Source organism: Ostrea edulis, chromosome 4 (genome assembly GCF_947568905.1).
Source record: "Ostrea edulis chromosome 4, xbOstEdul1.1, whole genome shotgun sequence".
NCBI lineage: Eukaryota > Metazoa > Mollusca > Bivalvia > Ostreida > Ostreidae > Ostrea > Ostrea edulis.
In genome coordinates, this window is record NC_079167.1 from 63,054,181 (window position 1) to 63,076,958 (window position 22,778).

The 22,778-nt window shown below is 34.4% G+C and overlaps 1 protein-coding gene across 7 annotated transcripts in view; it reads left to right on the top strand.

Moving 5' to 3' along the window:
• LOC125672084 (uncharacterized) overlaps nucleotides 1-22,778 on the top strand; it is a 78,385-nt gene that overhangs the window by 17,788 nt on the left and 37,819 nt on the right. For all 7 annotated transcript variants that reach the window (XM_056163382.1, XM_056163385.1, XM_056163384.1 and 4 more), the window contains 7 exons: nucleotides 256-345; nucleotides 5,777-5,891; nucleotides 6,341-6,497; nucleotides 6,981-7,045; nucleotides 7,533-7,667; nucleotides 7,822-7,970; nucleotides 11,963-12,075. In XM_056163382.1, the coding sequence (XP_056019357.1) occupies nucleotides 256-345; nucleotides 5,777-5,891; nucleotides 6,341-6,497; nucleotides 6,981-7,045; nucleotides 7,533-7,667; nucleotides 7,822-7,970; nucleotides 11,963-12,075 (824 nt within the window). The remainder of the gene's footprint in view (nucleotides 1-255; nucleotides 346-5,776; nucleotides 5,892-6,340; nucleotides 6,498-6,980; nucleotides 7,046-7,532; nucleotides 7,668-7,821; nucleotides 7,971-11,962; nucleotides 12,076-22,778) is intronic.

The following is a 22,778-nucleotide window of genomic DNA, read 5'->3' on the forward strand; positions in this document are numbered from 1 at the left end:
ATTATTCTAGGGGTTAGATAGCTTTCCTCCAAAATTTCACTCGCCAAATATGCACCCAATTGTGACTTCAGTATTTGCAAGAGAGATAACTCTTCCTTGTCTGCAAAATTTATTAGCATAACTTTGAGCCAGCAAATCGCCAAATTTTAGACCCGCTGAAAAAACTCGCTATATGGTATATATATATATATATATATATATATATATATATATATATATATATATATTGGCATTTTTGCTTTTTACTTTTAAAAGGTTGTAGTTCCGTGGTGCAGTCCTATCAGTATCCGGGCACTGTTCTGGGTCAGGCCTTTTGTTCCTGATTTACAGCTCAGCCAGGTGGATGTGAGTACAGATGTTTTCCTGTAGCTCTTACATCACATGCACATTTTAATTGGTACACTATGCGCAGCAAAAGTCAGAATGATGGACTAACTAGGTTTTTTTTATGTCTCCAGTAATCAGAGATGTGGAGGCATACTGTCTGTCTGTCTGCAAAAACTTTTAACCTTGGCCATGACTTTTGAATGGTTGGTGATAGAGCTTTCTTATTTCATATGTGTATTCCTTGTGACAAGACCTTTCTTTTAGTACCAGAGTGCTTGACCTTGTGACCTTTACCTTGGGGCTATTTTGCATAGATTTAATGTATTTTATATCTTCATGTGTAGTGCTATAAAATAACTATTCTGTGGTTTTAGAGTTGTTGTACTTTATGGTGCTTATTTCACCTAAGCTGCAAAGTTATATGAGCTTTTCTGATCAAAGTTTGTACTTTGTCTGTCATCATTGTTGTTGTAAACTTTGCACATTTTTTACTTCTTCTCCAGAACCACTTTGTCAAATCAACTAAACTTGACACAAAGCATCCTTGGATGAAAGAGGTTTAGTTACTGTAAATGGGGAAATGATTGTGGTGGTTTTAAATTCGCTATGTTTGCGGTCTGGGATTTTTCTGCGAAATTAAAATAACCGCAATCATTTTGCAAGTGTGACTAGTGTTAAATCTAAGATCTAGAGAGGACACACATGTTCAAAAGGGCACTTTTTGTCGCAGCAAGACAATTTAGGGGCACTTTCATTGTATCATACTATGATAGTAATAGAATAATCATTTAGCCTCTTTAAAAGTTAATACCTGCTGCCTTGATTTTAAACTTTTCAATCAACCTTGTGAAATAAAGAACAATTGTTTGTATTAACAAATATTTTTAAAAAATTTATAGAGAAAAAAGGGCACTGTGCAATTAAAAAGGGCATGGCGCCAGCCAAAAAAGGTATGGCGCGGCACCATGTTAGTTTGCTTTAGAGTTAACACTGGTGACACGATATGTTTTGAACAGTTACCAGTAATCAAAATAAAATTTGAATTCCGTGAAAATAAAACCACCGCAATTAGACCAATATAAAAAACTGTGAACTTTTAGCACCGTGAAATTAAAATCACATACAATATTAGATTAATATGAAAACATCCTGATAACATGTAGATTGAAGTTTGTTCACACTGTGACACTTGGGCCCAAAGTTTTATCTAAAGTTTTACTTAGGAATATTTAGGAAAACATTTTGGAAATCTTCTCGAGAACCACAATTTTTGAGTCGGCTCGCGAAGCGAGATGCTCCTTGCTGTCAACGGCGTGCGGATTTATCGCGGATCACAAACTTTCTGTTTATTCTTACACCGACAGCAAATAAATCCCGCGCACAAAGATCTTCAAAAATTTGCTTTTTTTTAACAGCTTCATTGGGTTTTGAAGACATATCATTCATGTATGTTGACATTTTTATAATAATGTAATTTAAATGAGTCCCCATAATACGTTTAAAGAAACTAAACATAGTGTGCATGAATACATGATGTAAACAAAGTAAGTCAATAAGTGTCACAGGCGATTGTATATTAAACATGCGACGTACGTGTGTATAAATATATCAACTACAAAAATAGATTCGTAAACATGAAACAAATAACTTGTAAGTAAATATTTTATAGTAAAGAAAGTAATATCTCGCTTTCTTAAGTTGGGAAAGCATAGTAAATATTTGAAATGGTATTGGTCTATTACGACCGATCATACTCCCCGTCGAGGCCTCTTCGAAAGTATGTCATTTGAAGCCTAAACCGTGTGACTAGTTCTGCGGGAATCTATCGGAGTGAGACAAGGAACCACGTTCAGTTTGTTATGTTTCCGCTTTCAGACTATTCTACAGTCAGATATAGATAATCACATTCACTGTATTTTGCCGAATATATTTAATACGCATCCCCTTTTGGGGTCTGTAAATTATGGAAATACCATTGTTCGTGTGTACAATCGCATTTAACTTCACGAGAAATCTTTGTGGAAATAATACAGGTTCTCAAAAAAGCATGCACTAGAATTTGTATACAGTGCAGCAAATTTGTTTTTAAGAAAACGACAATCTTGTCCTTATACACAGTACATAGCTGTATTTTCGGGGAAATAATGATAATTTCAGCTAAGCACGAGAGTTTGTAGCAATTAAGTTTTAACAGACTCGATATTTTCTATTTAAAGTTCATATCAATTAAATAGCCGATGCGAACGTTCAATGTTTTGTAATCAAAACATCACCCAAGCTTCGAAAAATGACGTACCATTACCAAGGTGCGATATAATGACCCCCCTCGGTAATTATAAACATATCCATAATCAAAGCCAGTAATTTAATTGGTACTAAATGAAGAATTCTAACATAACCCTCTGAAATTTCGCCGCAATTAGATGGGTAAGTCGTTTATTGCAAAAGGAAAGTTAAAACTCAAAAGTAATCGCATATTCCCAGACCCATGAAAAACGTGCAACATGCAGAAATCTGACAAAATCAAGTGACAAAGGACGTGTACACAAAACATGTGCTAGTCACAGTATCATAATATCATGGCAGTTTTAAAAATTGCACGATGATAAATTTTAATTGGCTTTTTCATAATAATTAGTTACAGGGTGTAATATAATTTTTTAAAAACAATTTTACGCTTTTAGATAGGTAAACAACGCGGCGAAAAATTAAGTGCACATTGCATTGACTAAAACAAAATGAGTCAAAAAACCTTTAGTGGTATGTAGTATGTGTCCCTTCTCATAAAAAAATTAAAAAGTGTGTATTATATTTGGTTAAATACGAGTGTAAATTAATAAGCATAATGCATTATTCCGATTGTAATTTTTTCTAGAATTATGGAAGCCCATTAATTTCATAGCAATAGTCAGTCTTTACGTTTTTCCGAAGTACGGAATCCCATTTTAGCTATTTATATTTCTAAATTCATGTGACTGTATATGAGATTCTGTAAACAATTACTTATGCCCCTTTCAAAGAAGAAAGGGGGGGGTGGGGGGTGGATTGCTTTTTACTTGTCGGTCGGCAGACCACATGTTTGCTCAATATCTTGGGAATCATTCATTTGATTGTTATGATGTTTCAAATGTTGGTTGGTTATGAGTAGAAGAGGACCCCTATTGATTTTTAGGTCAAAAGGCAAAGAGACAGTCCACTCTGGACATAGGAATATACTGTCCATTCAATATCTTAGGACTCTTTGCTTGATACACATCAAACTTGGTACACTGGTTCATCCTAAGGAGTAGATGACCCCTAATGATTCTAAGGTCACATGGTTAAAGGTCAAGGGTCAAAATGGACATAGAAATATACTATCCACTCAATATCTTGAGAATCCTTTGCTTAACGGACATCAAACTTGGAACACTGGTACATCTTAAGAAGTAAATGACCCCTATTGATTTTGAGGTCACATGGTTAAAGATCAAGGGTCAAACTGGATATAGTAATATATTGTCTCCTATATTTCAAGAATCAGTAGCTTGATTGACACCAAACTTGGTACACTGGTACATCTTATGGAGTAGATGACTCCTATTTATTTTAGGTCACATGGTCAAAGGTCAGTCCATTCTGGACATAGGAAGATATTGTCCACTCAACATCTTGACTTGAATTGGTTTGGTACTATTATCAATTAAATAATGCATGTGTATAACCTTTTTCAATTTTTCAATTCTGCACCATGGGGGGGTGGGGGGGGGGGGGGGTGGGGGGGTGGGGTGGGGGGGGGTATTGTTGTATGTTTATATTGTTTGACAAACATTTTTTGTTTTCTTTATTGTTTTGATGGTAGCATTTTATGACTAGTTGATGAATAAACTCTCAAAATATACACTGAGAGTCAGTACAGTAAAAACAGCGATGTTTTTTACAGATGTCAACTGCATAGTCATTGTAACATTGAATTGATTTGCTAAACTTTTTTGTTGTATGGTATCTTCTTACAACCACTGTGGTGCTTATTTGAGGGTTTTCTGTTGTGATATAAAGTACTACCGTATATACTCGCCTATAAGTCGGTTTTTTGGGAGTCAATTTTTGGTCCAAAACTCTATGTCCGACTTATAGGCGCGTCCTAAGAAGATTGGTATTTTTCAGGGCGGCGTAATGTAGTGATTTTTAAATATCTAGACGTATTGTTTATGTATTTTAAAATCATGTATAAAGTACAAGTATTTACATATTTTTATCTAGTTTAAAATTATTTACATACCCGTAACTAATACTTTCAATTCAATTTCAATTCGTTTATCGGTAAAATTGAATTACGAACCCGATTTAATATTGAAATATTCATATGTATACCGGCTGAAATATATTTCTTAAAAGATTGAATATTGTTAACAGATAATTTAGATCATCATTCTTGACTCTTAAAAACTCTATTGTTGATACAATGAATTATACCGGAATCCCACAATAACAGTTTTCGCGAGGCGCGTGCCACAAAGTAAACACGGTGTCAGGTACTGGTCATTAGGAGACCATAATTGCTTAGGTAATCAAGGGATCATGGTCCATAATAGATCAAGGGATGCCTTTAAACCCCAAACGGATATGGCTTGGATATTTAGCACCTCGTAATTATTAATTTCTCAAAATATTTTTTGAAACATAGGTAAAAACACTAGAGCATTGACTTGAAATTGTCAACCTATTCTGACAAAAATTTGTACCGACTTATAAGCGGGTCAATGACAAATTCCTACAAAATAACCTTAAAAAATACAACCGACTTATAGGCGGACCTACTTATAGGCGAGTATATACGGTATATGACTACATAATGATTTTCCTCCAATTTTTAGCATTTGTTCATCATGGATTGTTTAGCACAATCATCAGTTAGCAATGACTCTTTATATCCATGTTGGATATGTACATGTAATTTAAACGGCAGTGGTCATGATTTAGTCAAATTTAATCACTTTACATAGGCATGATGCATTAAAGTATAAATCCTGCTAAAAGAAGCGTGCATATGCAAACTCGCACACATGATGTTCATATACTTGATTACTACATATGTACTATCTTGCCCCTTCAAAATTACCTATTCCTGTTGACAATGAAGTGCGAGTTGACTCTCAGGCCCTTCAGGCCTTTGATTTAAATTAGTATGCAAGCTTTGTTTAAAATGAAGTCACCTGGGGGTGGTAGGGTAAGGGTGTTAATTGGGATTTAATGTTTTATCTGGGAAAATGCATAGGCCTCTTAAAACAACAAATTCAATGAAATTAGTGATTTGATTGTAAAATAGTAATTCCCCTATTAATTGATGATTTCACACTAAAATTGGTGATTTTTTACAGTAAAATAATGATTTTACATTAGATAAGTGATTTTACAGTATAGGAATTTGTTAAATATCAGTAATAAACATATTGACTTGAATTAATAGGGAACTCTTTACCCCAAAGAAAGCTCAAAGACGCTGACATACATCTCTAGACTCCGGTCATTGTGGCAGCATGTGTCCGACTCTCGCAGAAAATTTGAAGAAACTCCTGACAGAGGTATGTGCAAATATGCTTCTGATTATAATCATTTTTATTTGATGATAAGTTAAATTCGTTCAAATATGTATTGCAGTAATATCACGATATTTAAAGTTTCTTTCACATGTATATAAAATGGCATACTAACCAAGTTCTAAAAGGAATGCATACTATGGTGTACATTGTGAAACAAAATGATAAATGATCAAGTTTTTTTTAATGTGAGGAAAGAATAATTAGATGTTTATAGATTTACAAACTAATAAAATTATCTAGAAAACAAAACAAACAGAAAATTTTGTATGTCCATCAAAATTGGTGAAAATGTAGTGCCCAGAAATATCTTACCCAGAAATATCGTACCCAGAAGTATCTTATCTAGAAACTTTGAACCCAGAAATATCGTACCCAGAATGAAAATGATACATTACAGTCGTGGAAAGTGAGAGTAACCTGAATCTTTGCAGGGTTCCTTGGGAAGAGTTTGACCAGACATCTCAATAGGATCTGGAACTATTTCTGCAAGGGTGCAATAGGAACTGTAGGACTGACCTTGACCTTTCCAGTCTTGTGTGTCGTTGGATCCACTCTCTCTATTGTTGCAGCAGTTCTTGTCCCTGCTTGGTTGGTTAACTTGTTTCCAGATTTTTAAATCCATTGGTATCAATTTTACTTTACAGCGAAGTGAAGTTATTATCATCATTGAACAATGGGTGTTTATATTTTGCAGTGTCACATTGTTGAAGAATACTTAGTCTTGTGGTGTTTTTGTTTGAGTGAAAACTTAAAATGGATATATTACTGAAATTATTATTCATATTTTTTTTGTGTAAAATGTTGAATGATATATATATATAGACATGGATTACTTGTCAGAGTAAAAAATTTACCAGCATAGGTGACAGAATTTATGCAATTCTTTTGACGAAATATATTAAATTTGTAGAATAAGATTTTTCAATGTTTGTTTCTTATTGGGATGCCAGTAGCTAATCTTTGTTTCGTTTCAAAATATTTGTATCTAATGCTTGTTTCTTTATCAGGATACCATTAGCTGATGCTTGTTTCTTACCAGGATACTATTAGCTAATGCTTGTTTATTTTTAGGATGCCAGTTACTACTTTGCTGTTTCACATAGCAGGAATACTTATCTTTGACTTTGATAGCCCAGGTAAGCAAGTCAAGTAGTTTGTATATAATTGTTTTCTGTGCAGGGTTATCTTGTTTACGAATGTTGACACAATGTTGTTTTGAGAAACAAATAAAAGCAGTATGACCACATTAATTCAAATACTTACCGATTCTCTGGAACTGTAGACATACTTTTATGTGGTACATGTTTCTGGTTTATTTGTAGGGATAAAAACGCTTGAAATTTTTTACTAGTGAAATAATTTGAATACATTTGGTAGAATTGCATTACCAGTGAAATAATTTGAATACATTTGGTAGAATTGCATTACCAGTGAAATAGTTTGAATACATTTGGTAGAATTTCACAAAAATCTGCAGAGATTAGTACCTGTAGATTGAACAGGTATGGTAAATCCATGGACTTTTAACTCACTGGAAAAAATATCTGTACATTTCAGTAGATTCTTTTTCCATACTCTTTACAGTTAGAGTTTGACACATATGAATCTGACATTTCTTTCCAGCTGACAACAATAAATTCTCTATTCTGTTTGAGGCTGTGATCTACAGGATCCTGATCATGGGGTGTATCCAGCCAGTAGCTGCTCTCTTTACAGGCTCTCTATTCTGTCCTGTAGCTGCTTTAGGGGTATCTGTGTGTAAGTTTTGAAACTTAGACAGCATTTAACACCATGATAGTGTAAGGCAGCAGTATGCAATGCTAGAGGTTCAGAGAGGAATCAAACAATCTGAAATTTTCCTGTCTTTTTTTTATTTAAATATGTTGTCTTTATAAAAGAATGTGCTTTTTAGTTGCCCTAGCCAGGAGGTCAGGTCGTGGGATCTGGGACACCATGATGTATTTCCTTGTGATTCGCAGTAGGGGGCGTGTCCCAATTACTGACAGCTTTGTGGCTAAGAGAATTGCAGGTCCAGGCCTGGCTGCCCATTACTTCTTCCAGGTATATATTTATTGTGGTATCTCAACAGTATTATCCTCAAGTGAAAATTCCGCAAAACATATTTAACATTCAGCTGCATGCCAAAAGCCAGGAGGATTTAGCTTAAAATGATGAGGAACCAATTTTGTGCATTTTATTTTAGTACCTAGTAATCCAGAATTCCCATTCCAAATGTCGTTGGTCATTTAAAAACCAAAACTCTTTAAACTCTTAAACACTCATGTACAGGTGACTCGAGATAACTCAAAGTTCAAGGGACCTTATTAGAACTTTGAGAGATCAAGAGTCCGAGAGATCAAAGGTCAAGTCAAATACAGCCATTTAAGGTCCAACTTAATATTATGGTTCAGATTTTGTAGGAAGAAGATTGTATAATGACAACATCCTGGGATAATTTAGACACATTTCCCTTCATATTTTTGGGTGATTAACGTGATTTTAATAACACAGAACGTTACCTTGCCTAAATTAAAAGATATTTTAAAAAGTTTATGTATTTATTTGTTGGGTTTTTTTTCATGGTAGAATAACAAAGTTTCACAGTTATTAATTAAATGTATGGTAGCATCATTGTCACAATTTTGAGTTGCTTTACGCAAAACACAAATTCTTTCAAATAATGATGTTTCTTAGACATGTCTCTAAATTACGGTTTCATTGTCAAGTCCAAACAAATTGTAAATTTCATTTATAGTCAGATTACGTATAACTGGAACAAAGCACAGATGTAGGTTAAAAACTGACCGATCGTTTAACTATCCACCCAAACAAGAAGCACAGATGTAGGTTAAAAACTGATCGATCGTTTAACTATCCACCCAAACAAGAAGCACAGATGTAGTGTTAAAACGGACCGATTATTTAACTATCCACCCCAACAAGGAGCACAGATGTAGGGTTAAAAACTGACCGATCGTTTAACTATCCACCCAAACAAGAAGCACAGATGTAGGGTTAAAACGGACCGATTATTTAACTATCCACCCCAACAAGGAGCACAGATGTAGGGTTAAAAACTGACCGATCGTTTAACTATCCACCCCAACAAGGAGCACAGATGTAGGTTAAAAACTGACCGATCGTTTAACTATCCACCCTAACAAGAAGAACAGATGTAGGGTTAAAAACTGACCGATTGTTTAACTATCCACCCTAACAAGAAGCAGAGATGTAGGGTTAAAAACTGACTTTTTGTTTAACTATCCACCCTAACAAGAAGCACAGATGTAGAGTTAAAACTGACCGATTATTATACCCCCCGAACGAAGTTCTGGGGGGTATATAGGAATCACTCTGTCTGTCTGTCTGTCCGTCTGTCCGTCTGTCTGTCTGTGCAGATTCGTGTCCGGGCCATAACTTCTTTGTTCTTTGACTTAGGCATACCATATTTGACACATGAGTGTATCACCATGAGACGATGTGTCAAGTACCTTCATGACCTCTATATGACCTTGACCCTTGACCTCAAGGTCAAAATTAAAGGTTTTTTTACAATGGATTCGTGTCCGGGCCATAACTTCTTTGTTCTTTAACATAGGCATACCATATTTGACACATGAGTGTATCACCATGAGACGATGTGTCGAGTACCTTCATGACCTGTATATGACCTTGAACTTTGACCTCAAGGTCAAAATTGATTATAGGGTTTTGACATAGTCATACCATAAGACATGGGTGTATCACCATGAGACTATGTGTCATGTACATTCATGACCTCTTTATGACCTTGACCTTTGATCTCAAGGTCAAAATTATAGGTTTATGCTATGCCATGGATTTGTGTTCGGACTATATCTTCCATTTTCTTCTACAAATGCACACCATATTTTTACACTCAGGAAAGAGGTAATTTATACCTATTAACAACACCCTTTGGGAGATTGGGGTAAGCGGGGGGGGGGGGGGGGGGGGGGGGTGTAATTCTCAGTGAGCATTGCTCACAGTACATCTTGTTTAACTATCCACCCCAACAAGAAGCACAGGCAATGTGCCACCCATGGAAAAGCCTAATTAACATATCTAAGCTAGCTGTTATCCAGGTAAGGTGTAAGCAGAAATAATTATATGCATGATTGATGGTGTGTATACACTGACACCACTTTGAGAGATCGCGAGTGAAAAACAACAAAATATGTTTTATGGGACCCAAATTTTACTTCTCGAGTTTGAAAGTAAATTTCCTTGGTTATATAGTGAAAAAAAATAGGGATGGTGATTTCACTTCGAGAGATCAGGAAATTCGAGAGATCAAAGTTTAAGCCATCGGAAATCGCCTGTAAATGATGTGTATATTTAAAGTAAAGGTTTCAGATTTATACAACAAATGCATTTTACATCCCCCCACCCCGCAAAAAACACGGCCCAAATGTTTTAATTTATATCTTGTCATTTATATATACACTTGTGGTTGATGTGAAATTGTATCTCATATTTAAAGAGGAATTTCACATTGTTACTGTTTTGGAAGGAAATAAGTCACCAACACATGATTGAATATCAGTCTTTTATTCCTTGTCCTTTGAAATTTTCATGCCTGTCTGGTTAGCACATTGGATTAAGCAGTCTGTAAATCATGAGTTTGAGTCCCACTGGGGATTTCATTTTTTGTCCAAATTTGTGTGAGTTTTTGCTATTATGATATGCATGTTTATTAGACTCTGTTGTAAGTAGCCATGAAATATAAGGTAATTCCACCCGAGGGTTGCAAAAAAGCGGTAAAACCCGAGGCTTTATTGAGGGTTTTACTGCTCTATGCAACCCTGAGGGTGGAATTACCTTAACATTTCATGGCTACTTACAAGAGAATATTTTTCTCTCATATTTTCAATTATTTTTTGTTTTCTTTGTGCCCAGAGATGCCATATTGAGAATTTTCAAATTGATTAGATATTCACTATACATCATAAATGACCCCAGAATTGGATTCTATGACCTTAATTTTGGCAACTTTGTCACTGACAGAAAATCAGTTGATTAATGAATCAAGTTAATAGTATGAGAGTTATTCCTCTTTGAATAAAAACCTAGAGATTGCACATACACAAAATAGTACTTGTAATTTTGCTGATTTCTTTATTATATATTTAAACATTTACTAATAAACTTAAAATCAATAACTTTAACTATAGTATATAGAAAACTGACACGTAATAAAAATGCGACTCTAGGCTTAAATCAAAATCGGGATGTTGATTATTGGTCTACATCTTGGGAAAGTCTTTTAGTGCAGTGCCAAGTCAGAGTCCCAGTTAGGCCTAATCGAAACTGTGCGTTTTCTTTTCAAAGAAGCATTGATACTGATATTAAATGCACAGTTATTTATTGACAAGTGTGTAAACAGATTCCAAGTGGCTTTTGTTAGTGGACGTAGACACGAATTTTACTTTTGTTTCCAAACCTACAAAGGCTCAAATCTCATACTAGTATTCATTGGAGACACTTGTTTTATCGGAGACACATGTGGACGTTGGAAGAGAGAGTGCGGAAATAGTGGTACAGCTGTCGAGATGCCATGAAATTAGATATATAAGTATTAAGAGCATGAGGGAGGGGATTGAATGAATAACATGATCTTCTCTCTTAGAAGAAATAACGTCAGTAACTAAAGGTAAATGGCTGTTTTCATCAATGTGTTCTCATTTTCATTCATATGAAGTCATCTACGTTTAAGGGTCGAAATCTTGAGGATGCTGGACATTGTGCAGTCATGATTGTTGTATTTATAACAATATAACAAGCAGACGAATTAGATTAACTATTCATCCGCATGATTATGTCACATGATATGAAAGATAGAAATATCTTTCACACCTTTCTTTCATAGGATATCTGTATTTTATGTGTGTAGATAAGAGAGAAATACTTTTCTTCAATAACAATTTTCTTCTGTGTGTTACACCTCGGTAATTCACATAGTTATGATTAAATCACAGAAAATGTCATTGAATTCTATTTTTCAACTGGAATTGAAACATTGGATTTACTGGTAGATCAAATCAGAGCAGGCCTTGGCAGCCCTGGAATCTAAAATGGAACTGGATGAGCTGGATATCTGGAGAAAGAACATGGAGAAGAAAATAGAGAGCCCAACCGAGAAATACCAGTAAGTGTGGCTAATCTTTAGAGATCCCAACCAAGAAATACCAATAAGTGTGGCTAATCTTTAGAGATCCCAACCAAGAAATACCAATAAGTGTGGCTAATCTTTAGAGATCCCAACTGAGAAATACCAGTGTGGTTAATCTTTAGAGATCCCAACCGAGAAATACCAGTAAGTGTGGCAAATCTTTAGAGATCCCAACCGAGAAATACCAGTAAGTGTGGCTAATCTTTAGAGATCCCAACCAAGAAATACCAATAAGTGTGGCTAATCTTTAGAGATCCCAACTGAGAAATACCAGTGTGGTTAATCTTTAGAGATCCCAACCGAGAAATACCAGTAAGTGTGGCAAATCTTTAGAGATCCCAACTGAGAAATACCAGTAAGTGTGGCTAATCTTTAGAGATCCCACCGAGAAATACCAGTGTGGTTAATCTTTAGAGATCGCAACCAAGAAATACCAGTAAGTGTGGCTAATCTTTAGAGAGCCCAACCGAGAAATACCTGTAAGTGTGGCTAATCTTTAGAGATTCCAACAGAGAAATACCAGTAAGTGTGGCTAATCTGAGACTAATCCTGATCACTGAAACATTAATTGTATCAACATAGACATGCTAAAATGTGTAGTCATCATTCTAATGATTCATGTCAATGGAAGGATTTTCTCCGGCTACTGCTATATGATACATCACTTTTAGATGATGTGTTGTATTCATGTTATTACTTGTGCAAGATTTTGTTTTATTATTCAAATGCCCTGTTGTTGTAATGTGCATTGTTATTGAAGTAGTTCTTTGAAATACAATAGAATTGGAATGTTACATCATGAGATAAATGCAGGTGTTAATGAAATACATATACTGTATCAAAATTGAATACAGGTGACTCGAGATAACTCGAAGTTCAAGGGACCTAGATAAGAGTTAGAGAGATTGAAATTTGAGTGAAATCCAGAAATTAATCATCCGACCATTATGGTGTACAATTTTTTAGCAACTGGAGTGCATATCTACAATATCCTAGCATTGCTTTGACATATCTACAATATCCTAGCATTGCTTTGACATATCTACAATATCCTAGCATTGTTTTGACACTTTGTCCATCATATCTACAATATCCTAGCATTGCTTTGACATATCTACAATATCCTAGCATTGTTTTGACATATCTACAATATCCTAGCATTGTTTTGACATATCTACAATATCCTAGCATTGTTTTGACATATCTACAATATCCTAGCATTGCTTTGACATATCTACAATATCCTAGCATTGCTTTGACATATCTACAATATCCTAGCATTGTTTTGACATATCTACAATATCCTAGCATTGTTTTGACATATCTACAATATCCTAGCATTGTTTTGACATATCTACAATATCCTAGCATTGTTTTGACATATCTACAATATCCTAGCATTGTTTTGACACTTTGTCCATCATATTTTAGGTGCCACATGTAATTGATTTGATTTTAAGAACATGGAACTTTATCTTGTGTAGATAAAAAGATTTTTTAAATTTTATGTATTCATTTTTTTAGCTGACCTGAGCTGAAAGCTCAAGTGAGCTTTTCTGATCGCCTGATGTCCGTCGTCTGTAAACTTTTCACATTTTCGACTTCTTCTCCAGAACCACTGGGCCAACCAAACTTGGCGAAAAGCATCCTTGGGTGAAGGGCTTTCAAGTTTGTTCAAATGAAGCGCCATGTCCCCTTCAAAGGGGAAATAATCACAAAAATAGGGTGGGGTCATTTAAAAATCTTCTTAAGAACCACTGGGTCAGAAGAGCTGAAATTACATGAAATCTTCTTGACATAGTGCAGATTCAAGTTTGTTGAAATCATGAATCCCAAGGTTGGATGGGCCCACAATAGGGGATCAAAGTTTTACATGCAAATATATAGGTAAAATCTTTGAAAATCTTCTCAAGAACTACTGGGCTAGGAAAGTACAAATTTACATGAAAGCTTCTTGACATAGTACAGATTCAAGTTTGTTAAAATCATGACCCCTGGGAGTAGAATGGGGCCACAATATGGTATCAAAGTTTTACATACAAATATATAGGGAAAAATCTTTAAAAATCTTCTTCTCAAGAACCACTGGGCTAGGAAAGTACAAATTTGCATGAAAGCTTCCTGACATATTGTAGATTCCAGTTTGTCAAAATCATGACCCCCAGGGTAGGATGGGGCCACAATAGGGGATCAATGTTTTACATACAAATGTATAGGGAAAGTCTTTAAAAATCTTCTTCAAGAATCACTGAGCCAGAAAAGTACAAATTTACATGAAAGCTTTCAGACATAGTGCAGATTCAAATTTGTAAAATTCATGACCCTCGGGGCTAGGATGGGGCTGCAATAGGGGATCAAAATTTTATATACAAATATATAGAGAAAATATTTAAAAGTCTTCTTCTCAAGAACCACTGGGCCAGAAAAGTTTACATTTATATGAAAGCTTTCTGACATAATGCAGATTCAAGTTTGTAAAAATTATGGCCCCTGACGGTAGGTTGGGGCCAAAATAGGGATCAAAGTTTTACATGCAAATATATCCTAGGGAAAATGTTTAAATATGGGCCAAGGTGACTCAGGTGAGCGATGTGGTCCATGGGCCTCTTGTTTCCCCATGTTGAGATAAATGTACATTTATGAGACAAATTTCTGATCCATAACAACGTTTCATGAAAAGTATGCAGGCCTGAAGCATTGCAGTTCATGCCCTTAAGAATTTTTAAATTTGAAACTTATATTTACATTCCACTTTTATTTCTGTCAGAACTCCCTGCCATTGAAATAGACTGTACTATAATATGCACATTGTTCACAGCTGCATTGCATTCATGAGGAAATGGCTATCAGTAGAATTGATGGACGATAAATATGTGAATATACATAACTACATATGAATAACCATTTTAAAATCTTCACTGGGATATAAAGTGTGGTGGTACACAATCAGATCTACTTAGAATTGATCACATTCCAGTGAAAATTTTATGTAATTTTAAAATGATTCTTTATTTCTTAAATGATTGAAAGGCTGTGTAATGGGAGAAAATGTTCCAAACTCATGATCATGAGTTGCAAGTTTTCTCAAATTCAAGTTGATTATTATATCAAATTTAACCCCTTGATTGTTTGTGAATGAAAAAATAACTAACTCAAGTTTGAGAAAGTTCGGGAACAAACTGCCAGATGTTTTAGAATGAGCATTTCTTAAATTTTGAGAGCAACAGTTAGGTTTGAGGTAGGTTGTATGGAAAGAAGTGTCTGCATGGAGAGGAACTAATAATTGTCGCATGTTACATAACATTTGGTTATTACAAAAAACTGTTGGATTAAAAAGAATCCATGGTGTTTTATTCTTGGGGGGAAAATCCCTAGAAATATTTGGAGGTTATTGGTGCAAGACTATTTAGAGTTGAATTTAACTTAATTCTGTCCAGAATTTTTGTGGAAGTAGATTTGTCTCCCTTAGGATGATTACTAATATTGGGTGGAGTTAATGTTCATTTTGTCTCTTGAATGGGAGTTTGTACTTCCATTTAGATTAACTGGATTATCTCATCTAGTGCATACCTTTTTTTTTAATTGAAAAAAAACATTCAGATGGAAATAAGATTAATAATGCATCTTTTAAAAGATTAAAACTTCAGGTGAAATGTGTGTGAGCTGATTAAAAATTTGATGAAATTTAAGTACATAAAACAGTTTCAGGTGACCTGGATGTTACTGTGTTAAAGTACAGAATATTTTCTCACACCAAAGCCAAATATGAAAATTAATGGCCAGTTTGTCTATGTAGACAGTTCACAAAGAAGTTCTTGTTGTAGAGAGAGTGACGTTAATTACGATGGTAATTAAAAAGCTGTTGATTGTTTTAGTCACCCTGACTGTTGACGATGCCTTTTCCACGTAAGATTTATTAAGCTAATCCGGTGGTCAAACATCTAGAAACTTTAATGGGTGTACTATCTACCTGGTGACTTGTGGGTCACAGACAATTTTTTGAGCATGTCAGGCAGATGAAGAGCATATGACAATCAACTTGTCAGAAATAATTTTTGTTGAATTTAATGGCTGTGTTTGAAGTTTGTTTTATTGTTTAATACTCTTAGCACTAGCTTGTCTTTATTTTCATGAAGTCATTTAAAAATCAAAAAGATGAAACAATAAAAAGTGAACCAGGAAATATAGATTGCAGAATTTAAAATAAATTCATTGTTATTTGTACAGTGTATTTGTCAATGGTTTTCTTGAAATCATCAGGGAGCTAGGAACAAGAAAGGAACAAGAAAAAGAGGCGATGCAAAGACTTGATGTAAATGTTTGAAATGAAACTTACAAATTAAGGGTTTTCTTCGATTTTTGTTTTCTTTCTGAATACCTGTTCTTAATTTTTATAAAAAGTGTGAAAAGTTGAAAGATTAACAAATAACTAAACATGAGAAAAAAAAGGTTAAACGAATATCTATAAAATCTAAGCATTGAAGGTTAGACAAAAGGTGTCAGGGTATTGACATGTCTTCAGATCCAGCATGCATTTGTTTATTGCGCTAATGGAAGATCCAATCTAATCATCAGGTGAATCATTCTCCTATTGTCCTACGCATTAGGTATTGTGGTGACATTTCTAATCCTAAACAGGAAATTATCGTAATGTCTAATATTATGTTGATTTTTTGATGAGTTTGATAGGTATCGCATTTATTTTCTCTTGTCAGTTTTTCTTTCAAGTTTCTTGGAAATTCCAATTATGAAATGAAGGATCAATTACGATTATTGCTTTGGGAAATGTATATGTGTTAAGTTTCAGCAGATGCTCAATATAACGGGCGCATTTTTTAAAAAGGGTTCAAAAACAAAGTCTGTATTTGAAAATCATCCCATAGAGTAATGTTTAGAAAAAGAATTTGATAGTTATGAATAGAGTTTTGAAGCTTAGGTGAATTAATTTTTTCATTTATTTCTAATAGCACACAGTTTAATTTTTATGAAATTTCTGTAAAGTTGGGCAATATGATACTCCCCTGTTGAAAGCATAGAATTGTTCAGAATACTCAGATAGTGTGCATTTTTCAACTTGTGTGTACGAAAAGAGTTCATGGCAGAATGATAATAAAGATCCATTTTCTGTTTGATTTGGTTTTTATGCTCTTCACAGCCAGTGTCAGTCTTAAACCTATTTATTATTGTTTATCATATTTGTTGATATGTAGGTATAGATAAGTAGGTCTGGTCAGCAGCACTGTTTTTTGATGTCGATGATAGGCTCTGGCATTTGTTTTCTGGTCAGGTGATGCTAAGTGAGACCAGCTTTCTCTATTTATGATTTACTGAATATCAAAGAGTGGGCCGAGTCAGAGTCACTTGGTATGATTGAAGTTACAGTTGTCTTATTTATAGCTGCATTAATAAAAAAAACAATATGATTTCCCTGGTGCAAATCTGTTCTTATATGATAGAAAAGTTATGTTTGTAATAAAAGGATGTTGATACAATGCAGTACTAGTAAGTAGTCTCCATAAATTTCTCTTGAGATTTGGAGCTAAGTTGAGGAAAGAATTGAAAAATTGATTCACTGCATGAAATTCCAGGGATGGATGAAAGGCTATCTCATTTTCATTATTTTGTTTCAAGGCAGTGATCCAAGATTTGTAATTTTAAATTTTCTTGAAATTCATTTTTGATAAATGGATCATCTCCCTTTAGCTTGATTATCTCCCCTGGAAACACAACTGACTGGCTCCCACACCCCAGGAAATCTGGATTATCTTCCTATCCTTCCTTTTATCTTTCTATCTTGTCTATTATCTTTCTATCAGGCTATTTTCTCATCATTCTATCTATTTTTCAGCTATTTCTCACTCTGGACAAGTTCACCAATCTCTTTATACCATCAGATAGCTACTTTCTCAAATGTTTCTAAATGCCTTTATTTTTGAATTTTTCAAGAAGAAAGGGTTAGTGCCTTGATTCATAACCAGACTTAAGAAAGGAAATGATGTTGATTAGGTTGAAAAAGATCCCAGAAATATACTGATTAAGATATTAGATAAAATTTTCGCCATGTTCAAGTCAACAGCTGCTGTTTTCCTGCATGTTATCTGGTGAAATTGCATCAAAATAAACAGTTGCCTGGTTGAAGTTCTTGGCAGTATATATTATACACATCTTCATCAGAGAGTTATGTCCAGTATAGGGGAGAAATCCGGTGGTTTTTACAGAACTGTGGGAGTATGTAGTACATGTGTTATTAGATCAACGGTATGAAAGCAACAGATCTTTTGTAAATTCTCATAAACAAAAAAAAAAATGCAGACGTCAATTAGTTCATTTAATCATTTGATTTGTCTTCATGTATTACATAAAGGTTGGATAAGAAATTGAGGAAGTCCAAAAGTTCATGGACAATTAGATTTTGGTCCTTTTGTTCTGTTGTTAAGTTCAGTAGAAAGTTAATAAGGTTTTATTCCATTGACAGTACCATGTCCACAGCTTCCCCTCCCAGTTTGAACGGTCAAGCACCTTGTCCATACTTTCAGAGGGAGAAGTTTTGTGTGAGATATTGATAGAGAGAGATTTGTGTTCTACACTGATGGTATTGACATAATATCCATTTACCACAGCTATGCTTGTAAGAAGGAAAGTCTTTACACCCATTAGATCTCAGTCAGGCTAATATTATTTCAATTATCTAGGAATAATACGCCTTCATGTGATTTTGTCATTATCTGATAAGTGACTTTTAATGGAGTGCCCAATCATTCTGGTAGTCTCTCTCTCCTGCATCTACTGGGTTCCTAGCTTTTGACCTATCAGAGTCATCTATATCTTACTGCAATTAAATGGCAGAAACTGCAATTATAGAAATGGTTCCATGGTTTTTATGCTTATTTGCACCTTAGTATGTGAAAAAATGTTGCTTAATCAAGTGTATGAACATCTTGCAAATAGGAGACAAAATTCAAAATTGTGCTCTCTCTCTCTCTTTCTCTCTCTCTCAGGATACAGGCTTTATATGTTTGAAAATTGGGCAACAAATGATTCCTGAAGTGACTATGACATGTTCATTATGGCATTTTGTTTACTCATAGTTCAACGCTAATATCAGAATTGTTGATATGCAAGAAAGGTATATGTAATTATTTCACAATATATATGTTAATGAATTAAGGCAGTTAGGTCTTGATACAATCAGATTGGTCTTGATATGCTATATCTTTTTTCATCATATTTCAGCTACATTTGACAAAAATCATAGTCAGAAATCATTAACATAACTTTTATCATACTAGATGAAAACATTTCTTGGAACCTCTTAAAATTTTTGGAACAGACAGAAGATTAAAAAATGAGAACAATATATTGTCAGCTTATTCACTCTAAATATTTTTTTAATGAACAGTGGTGTCTGTTTCTAAATTAAGTTCTTTGTGCATTGTTTAAAAATAACTAAGGCACAGACAGGATTTAAGACTTTAATAGATGCAGGTGAAGGGCAATAATTTTTGTTTCAAACAATTTCTGGTAGAAAATATTAATAAACTATCATTTTTATCTTCCTTTCATTTGAAGAAATTTTTGGCAGAACGAAAACTGAATAACGAGGCACTGTTACATTTTCTGGAAACAAGGAAAAATATAGCTGTTCGAAAGAAATTTAAAGTGATGGAAAAAAATTTTATGCTAAATTTACTGCGTGAGATTCACAATATCTCCTGATGAGGTCGACAGATCATTTTCATAATTTTTTGGTCTGAATGTCCATGAAAATCCTGAAACACTTAACTGCTTCATATCATTTGACATGAACCAGAATAAATAGTACTGTCCATGCTGTGATGGGGAAAATTGTTTTGAAAAATGGCTAATTAATTTTTTTCCACAAATTTCTCACAGAAAATGCTACCGTTCCTTTACTGTTATCACTGTTCATTTCTTGAGCAGAACTGTTTGTAGAGACCTATATGCAATATTTTAAATGGTTACGTCTTGCACAGATTTTTGTTTCATAGACATTTCAAAGAGCGAACGTTTTCATTGAGGCATGTTGATAGGGGTGTTGATCTCAAAGGGGAGGAAATGGCTGACCTAAAAATGTTCATGGAGCATTTTGAAATGTGGAAACTTTTCATGCTGTTTTTCAGACCATTTATTCAGTGTTGAGATTTACTACTGGAATACTATCAAAAGGATCAGAGAGAAATGGTGTGCAACTTTATCCAATGTCTCTGAAGTTCATGCCCTACTTCATTTCTGTGATTAATGAGACAGAATACCAATATTTTAGTAATATTACACTTCTTAGGATTGGAAACAAGAAATAAATGATGGACATAGTCATTAGTTCCTCAAAACACAGTTTCTCATTTTGGTATAGGCAGATCAGAGAAAAAACTAAAGCCCACTGCATTGTGTGCACTAACTGTCAGAATGAAGAAAGCTAGCAATTGACAGAAAATAGGTTAATGCAGGGCTGAGTATAATTGTCTTTCTCAATTTTGAATTTGAGAATTTTAAATATTTGATGAGAAATATGACAACCAAAGAATGTGTTTTAAAGAAAACATTTACAGAGCTTGTCTGAAGTGATCAGACAAAACATAGTTTGAAAAATATTAAAAGCATTTTTGTTTTCACTTGGAAATTCTCACCGAGATAAATGTCTTTATTTTTGAGGAATAGGGCGTAGTGTGATTTAAATTGTTAATTTGTGATTGGTCTTGTCTTGTTTGACCTGGCTTATTAAGATAGAAATAGTCATACATATATAATGTTCATATTCTAGTGTTTCAGCATATCTGGTGACTTAGAGCAATAACTATTAAGATTGTCAATATACAAAGCTTTTTTTTTTTTACCCCTATTGTTGCCCGAAGGAAGAACAAATTGCAGTTCGTGAACTTTTCACCGTCCATCTAAAAATTGACTAACTTCTACCGAAGATTTACATATATTATTGATCGTGTTTACCTGAATTTCATGTACGAATCTTGTAAGATGGAGACTCTAGTATCCCTCTTAGTGGCTTAAGGCTAGAGATAGGATTGTAGCAGGAAATGAAAACTATTGCTATAAATGACAGAAGACATGGAAAAAGCTCATTAGATTCTATCTGGGGCCCCTTAAACGTTAAAGACATTGAGGCTTATGGAGGTTGTTTGGGATTCAATCTGTCACATGATGTGTAGACCTCGGTGAATGGTGGGCAGTTATAATCGGTCTCTGAAAAAAAAATATTGATAATCTATGTGCCATTGTAAACAAGGTATTGAGAAGTGTAAGAGAAAATGATACCATGGAGACGTTAATGAGAGAACTGAGGGATTGTAGGAAGAAAGAAATTAAAAATTTATGTTGCATATTTATCTGTCAGTTGTGGCTGGGATGAGCGAGAAGTTGTCTCAGTGACGATGGCACACCACACTCTATAGTGACAGATGCCCTGCACTGCTTTGTGATGTGAAAGAAAATTATCTAAATTTTCTATACCAATTATTTTTTTCATGCTGTGTGTTGCACAGTACAGTATGTTTTTTTTTTAAAATGCTGTGACTATGCCAGTATGGCATAAAAATTTTACATATCGCAGACAGTACTTGATCCTTTAGAACAAGGAATTGGCGGCCAAAAAAACAAGTCTTTTTAAACCACTTGATGAGGTCTTGTATAACAAAAATTTAATAAACTGTCATACTATTAGATAACATTAATTTTTCTGTGTCATTGACTAAGCCTACTGTTTCATTTCTATGGCTATTTATCTGATAACAAAAAAAGGATGACATTGGTGGCGCTGAAATACGACTTGCTGGTTTCTGTTTTCTGATTCTAGGTCTTGGCTCTCTCGTGGTGTATTTACATGCCAACTTGTCTGTTCTCTGTAAAAAAAAACCGCTAGTATATATTATGTGGCAGGATATGATCAAACATTCTCATTTGTCCAGGTTATTTGTTATAGAAGCCCAATAAGAGCATTTCTATGTGTGCAATGTATATGACATTAGTCATTTGATATATTTTTTATTTGGGTTAAATTAAATGGATGACATTTCAGGGTAGCCAAGGTCAGATATAGATGATAGAAACATTCCTTGGGTCATATTAAAAAGTTTCTTTATGTAAGCATAGTTCATAGGAAGCACAGTGAAGACGTTGGATGCGAGGGGACTCGGAGAGAGTTAATTATCGGAGACGTTAGTATAAGGGGGATAACTAAGTGCACTTAATATACCTGCATATAATCTCATTGAGATAACTATCAGCTGCCAACTAAAATTATATGGAAATTTGAAAGGAAGGATGCATTGGGTTGAATTTCTAATTTCTTGTGGAGCCATCCAGATCAAGAAATTAGTCTCTGCTTTTGCAGACATATACCACATGAATACTAGATTATGCTTACGGAGACAGAAATAGTTATGCAATAATCAGTTCACGTGAAGGATCTGGACAAATTTAATCATTTCAATTAGAAAGTCAATTGGTTAATATTTTTAAGAGGCAGAAACATATTTGCATTTTAACTAGAGCATGCAAAACTAAATTGAAGTGCAGAGATTTGTTTTGGAATGGTCCCCCCTCCCCACTTGCCCCCCCCCCCCCTCCCACTCACCCCCTTTCCTGTAAAAACAGGCCTTTACAAAGTGAATAAAAGTATCTGTAATTCCATTAAGCTTAATCTG